The 6096-nt window shown below is 49.1% G+C and overlaps 1 protein-coding gene across 1 annotated transcript in view; it reads left to right on the forward strand.

Moving 5' to 3' along the window:
- LOC118003602 (melanoma-associated antigen B4-like) overlaps positions 1–772 on the forward strand; it is a 1047-nt gene extending 275 nt beyond the window's left edge. Inside the window, exon 2 of the mRNA XM_034994679.1 lies at positions 57–772. Within this exon, the coding sequence (XP_034850570.1) occupies positions 57–772 (716 nt within the window). The remainder of the gene's footprint in view (positions 1–56) is intronic.
- Positions 773–6096: the final 5324 nt, after the last annotated feature.

The raw sequence follows: 6096 nt of genomic DNA on the forward strand, positions 1-6096 counted from the left end.
GGCCCCTGGGTCTCCTGGCGCCCCGGCCCCTGGGTCTCCTGGCGCGGACCCTCCAGGCCCGCCACGTGACCAGGGCGCCCAGAACGCGGCGGCCGCCGCCGCCCCGGCCCCCCGGGCCGCCCGCAAGGACCCCCTCACCCGCAAGGCCAGCGTGCTGGTGCAGTTCCTGCTGGAGAAGCACGGCACCGGGGAGCCCGTCACGCGGGCCGCGCTGCTGAAGATGGTCAGCAGGAAGTACCGCGAGCACTTCCCCGAGATCTTCAGGCTCACCTCGGAGCGCATGGAGCTGGTCTTCGGGCTCGAGCTCAGGGAGGTCGATTCCCGCAGCCAGTCCTACACCCTGGTCAGCAAGCTGTCCCTCCCGGGCGACGGCAACAAGGGGCTGCCCAAGACCGGCCTCCTGATGGCGCTGCTGGGCGTGATCTTCATGAAGGGCAACCGCGCCACCGAGGAGGAGGTCTGGGAGTTCCTCAACGTGCTGGGCGTCCAGGACGGCAGGAGCCACCTGATCTTCGGCGAGCCCCGGAAGCTCATCACCCAAGACCTGGTGCACCAGGGCTACCTGGAGTACCGCGCGGTGCCCGCCAGCGACCCTCCGCGCCACGAGTTCCTGTGGGGCCCGCGCGCCCGCGCGGAGACCAGCAAGATGCAGGTGCTGCAGGTCCTGGCCAAGATCAACGACACCGTGCCCAGCTGCTTCCCCGAGCTGTACGAGGAGGCGCTGCAAGAGCAGAAGGAGCGCGCGGCGGCCCGTGGCTGGCGCCGCGTCTAGTCAGTCAGCGGGGGCGGCTGCTTTTCCTTGCGGTGGGTGGGAGAGGGCAGTCGACCTTCCAGGTAGTGCAGAGTCCTAGGGGTTGGAGGGAACAAAGCACAGATCTTCTTCCTATTTGTTCGAAACGGTTAGCTTCTATAAACGCATACGCAGTTATATTTATTTAGGTGTTTTCAACGTTTTTTCTCCTAATAGCGCATTTAGTTCTAGAATATAAACTTAAGAATGACGGGGCTCTCATTTATCGCTGTTTCACAAAGGAGAGTTACAGTTTTGGTACATGAAAAAGAAAGTCACAGACCATCTATATTGTATTCGTGATCCAACAGCAGGTAACATGGCACTGCAATAGGGATTTTCATGGAAATGTGGAAGAACCACACAGTAAAATAGGAACACAAAATGGAGAAAAAAAAGTTAAAAAAATAAATAAAAGGTGTTTAATTCATGGTTTGCCTTTTCCTTTTAGTCTTAGTAAAAAGATAAGATACTTTAATTTTTTTTAGCTTAAGAACGTTTGTTTTTGTCCCTGTGCACGTATATTCTCTGCTATCTACTGGATTAAAAATAAACTTAAATGGGAGGGTGGTATTTTGGGGGGTTCATAATAATAACTGCCATTCATTCAGACCCAATATATCTTAATGAGTATGCCAAGTGCTTTACACAGTACATAAATGCCAACATTCCTATAGGATAGAGCTTAGCGAACTTCGCTTATAGATAAACGACTTGTGAATATCTCAAGTTCACAGGAGTGGTAAGTGACCTCACTGGGACTGGATCCCTGGTCTGGATTGGTCCGGATCAGTCTAGAGACCCATGCTCTTCCTTTCCTCCCAGCCTGAGCCAGACCTTGTATCTTTTATTTCGTTTTTCTTCTCATTACTCCAAAATACATCTCATGGGATAAACAAAACCCTGACCCAAAGCAGTGTTTTGGAATACATAGCCACAGTAATAGGAATGCTGAGTAAATGTGTGAAGAAAGAAAAGAAAAAAATTATATTCAGCGACAATATGATCATCTATATAGGCAGTATCAGATAACCTGAAAAGATCGGGGGCTCTCCAAATTATCCTGCTCTGCCCTTTCCGTGTAGGAAGCAAATCTGTCAGGAGTGAAACTGCATAAGATGCTGTCTAGCTGGCGCAGAGAAGGAAGAGATCAGGGTGATTCTTCTCTGACAGCTTAACACCTGGGCAGCCCCCTGCCTTGTGCCACAGCTTCCCCATCTCACATCTTCCTAGGGACGGCGTCCCAGTGTCTGCAAGGTTGGCAGTCAGGAACCTGCTCAAGTGTTTGCAGGGATGAGGATTTGCCAGCAGCCTTTAATCAAAGAGACAGAAGACAAAATGAGAACCCTGTATGAATGGGGGGCTAGACACCAACAGCACAGAATATAGGGAGTGCTGAGAACCATGCCTTAGCTACTCTCAGACCTAGAGGGCCTCAGGTAGAGCTACAGCCTGAGCATCCCCTAACTCATTCTTCAAGGTTCTCAGGGATGTAAGAGCCATGGTTTAAGGGTTGTGTCCTCAGGTCAGTGGGGGGTGGGGGGGGGTGGGGGGTGGGGGGGAGGGTTCCAGCCTAACAGGTATCATGGTGAGGACCCTGAATGAGGAATGAGGAACTCCCCATCCCAGAACGGTCGGGGCTCCACAACACATACCCTACTTTCTGCCTTGTGTGGCTATGGTCACCCCCTCATTTCCTCTGGTGGGGAGCAGAGGAAGTGAATTCACAGGGAGGTGAGGTCCTTGGGCCTGTGCAGCAGCTCTGATTCTGCCCAAGTAGGAGATCCTCAGGGGCCTTAATTGTATTTAAGGTGAGGACAATGAGTGCTGGTGAGTGGACCCCCATGACAGAGCGGGACCAGCAGAGGCCTCAGGCAGGGGTAAGCCAGGGAATAGCAGCCTGACTTCTCCCTCTAGTGTCTCCGGAAGGTGACAACCTTGGTGTAAGGCTGGCTGACTTAGTAGAGGAAGCAGCCCCATATGCTACCCAGAGTCAAGGTCAAAAACCTGAGCAAGGACTGAGGGGCTACTAACTGCAGAAGAGTGGGATGTCATAAAATTCTGCCCCCACTACCATCTTTCAGAAGATCGCAACAGCCCTGGACAGATAGGACTCATCGGACTTCCAATTTGGAGCTTCCAGGCAAGTAATGGCCTTAGTCTGACGAGTATGGGTTTTTTAGGTGACTGGAGGGTAGATTCCCAGGTCTGGTCATGAGTCAAGATGAGGACCGTGAATGAGGAGCAAGGGGACCACTCACCCCAGAATCGAGGAGAATGCCCAGAGTCCCACCCTTGCTGTCAGCCCTAGGAGGCCCAGGGCAAAGCTCTCCAGCTGAGGTGTCCCTCTTTCCACAGGAAGTGGTCTCCCGGAGGAGAGGGCCTTTGTCTAATGGGAGCAGCCTCCCTCAGTAGAGCGAGGAAACCTACTTCCTAACTGGTGTCAAGCTGATCACTCTAAAGGAGGATAAGGGAACCCCAACCAGAACAGAAGGGGCCACACAGAGCCCTGCCGCTGATGTCTTCCCTCAGTAAACCCAGGAATGGGGGCATGATGAGTCCCACTCATTTCCTTCTAGGGCCATCTCAGGGAGGTGAGGCACTTGGTCTAAAGAGTAAGCGTCAGGTTAGCAGAGGGGGAAATTCCAGGTCATGCCAAGAATCAAGCACAGGGCCCTAAGTACGGAGGGAACCACCCAGATCATAAAAGTGGAGACACCACAGAATACCTCTCCTACTGTCAGCCATGTGACCACAGGAAGTTTTGCCACGTAAGGCAACCCTAGGTGGTCAGAGGGAATTAAAGGAGTTCGTGTGAGAGAACAGGCCTCCAAGTCATAGAAAGGACCAGAGTGAAGACTCTGAGGACTAAGGGAAACACCCAACCGAAAAGAGAGAGGAATAAACAGTCTCACCATCCTCTCAGACCTGAGAGACGCAGGTGTGGTAACATGATGATTCATACTCACTTCCTCCCATGGTATCTCATGGAGGTGTGGGACCTCATCAAAGGGGGTGACCTCAAGTATGCAGAGGGAGAATTTCTAGATTGTATTAGGAGTCAGGGTGAGGACCCTGAAGACTGAGGAAACCACCAACCCCTTAATAGTGGGGGCTAAGGCAACAGTCCAGATCCTGACCAAGTGAGATCTGAGGGGGCCACCAACCTCAGAACAGTGCAGTTCCATAGGGCCTCACCCCTTCTACCAGTCCGGAGAGAATATGTTTGGGGGGGGGGCAGATGTGGCTCATGCTTGCTTTAGCTTCTGAAGTCTGGCGTGTAAGCATCTTAATCTGATGTGAAGTATCTCAGGAGTAGCATTAGCAAGTTGTACAAGGAGTCCAGTTTTTTTTTTTAACCTTCTATATTTTCTATTAACCAGAACAAGATAACAGGTTATTGGCATAGGGACTGTCGGAAATATGTAATAACACCACGGGAAAATTACTTGGGAATCATGAAAAAGAGAAATAGGACAGTAAATGGTTAAATTCTCAGCTAGGCTTATTCTTTTAGTCTTTAATATGTATCTGTATCTATGTATCTGTCTATATATCTATATAAAAGATGTATATGTAGATATTATATGTATATATATCTGGATTTTTCTCTGCTTATTCAGGAATGTGGGAGAAATGAAATCATAATACATTAGAAATCCTGCTTACTGTCTAATTCCCAAGCACTAATTCAGCATCTGCTCTTTGGAAGACTCCATGGTAGTATGGGGGAATAGTAAGAAAAGGAAGACTGAGCCACTGCCCATAGAATTACAAGTCTAGGAGCAGCTATCATAAAAGGAAGATGGTGAGATACACTCTAAGACCTAAAGGTCAACAAAAAAGGAGTGAGGAAGAGGAGTTTCCAGATGAGAGCAGTCAAGTGTAAATTACCTGAGACCAGGCGGTTCGGTGATGGGACTGTGCAATCCTTCAGAGGCAGAATGCTGGGCTAAGTGAGGCTAAGCAAATCATAAAAAAAGGGCAGACATCAGATTGTGTGTCTGGGAGTGGACAGACTGAAGCCTGGAATGAAACCTGCTCTAAACAGCTACCTTGGGAGTGTGGGAAAACCAGAGACCTCTCCACCTGAAGCAGGAATGGATGGGGTCCTACACTCCTATCCTGTTGCAGGTGAGCACAGGGTACAAACTAGGCATTTCATGTACATCATATCTAAGAAACTTCTAAGAAACAGGGTGATAACTCCCTTGAAGTGTGGTCAAGAAGCCACCATGTTCACACTCTGCTTTGGATGAGGACAGCCAGAGCCCACTCCATTGAAATGGCATTGTAATTAGGTTTTCTTGAGTACAATTCTGAAAATTCTAAGCTGGGGACCACTGAGTTGCCTCTAACTGGTTAAGACTCATAGTGAAATTAAAGAACATATGCTCAAATAGGGACAATTTTCTTGCCAGGCAACATATTGGCTATTTTGGTGTTCTCTGTCCTGCAGTGCATATTCTCTGACATATGCTGGATCAAAGGAAACAAACAAAAATACTACAAAGGTGTGGGTGGTATCATCTGGGACCAAAATGATCAGAGTAATAACTGTCATTCATAAGAGACCCAATGTTTGCTAATCACTGTACTAGGCGCTTTATATATATTTCATACAGTTCCAAAAGTCCTGCAGGCTGGGGTTTATCCAATGCATTTAACAGAGGAAGAACTTGAAATATTCTCAAGTTCAGATGGCTAATGAAGTGACCAAACCAGGAATAGAGCCTGGTCTGACCTCTCTGGAGCCCACACTGTGCCGCTTCTCCCAGCCTGAGATTGATCTTGTGTCTCTTAATTCATTTCTCTTCTCACTGTTCCACAATGGCTCCTAGGTGGTAAGAGGACCCTGAAGCCAAAACATTACAAGCAGGGCCTAGGGAAGGAAGGTGAGTGTGATAATAAACTGCAATTGGGGGATAATCTGTGGGATTCTTCTACTTAGGATCCTGCTGTCCCTCACCCTAGGGTTTCTTGAGAGCCCAGTGCTGGCTTTTGCTCAATTCCAGCATTTTCCCACATTACAGTATCCTTCTCCTAGGCCATTCCTACTGTGACCTACTATCCAACTCTGGAAGCTCACCTGCTGGCCAATTCTCCACCGCCTTTTTCTCTGAAGGACATTCCTTGTTGCCAATGTAAAGACAGTCCAGAATCACCTGCCTTCCTCCTGACTTAGAACATTCCAACTCCCTGGCAGTCATTTTCTTCATGTGGAATGTCTATGACAGCAACAGACCCTGGGATATAAAAGGTGGTTAAAGACAGGTTTGACACATCCATGTAAAAGATCACTTCAG

The sequence above is a fragment of the Mirounga leonina genome, unplaced genomic scaffold (assembly GCF_011800145.1).
Source record: "Mirounga leonina isolate KUSES-001 unplaced genomic scaffold, KU_Mleo_1.0 Mir_101595, whole genome shotgun sequence".
In the NCBI taxonomy this organism is placed as follows: domain Eukaryota; kingdom Metazoa; phylum Chordata; class Mammalia; order Carnivora; family Phocidae; genus Mirounga; species Mirounga leonina.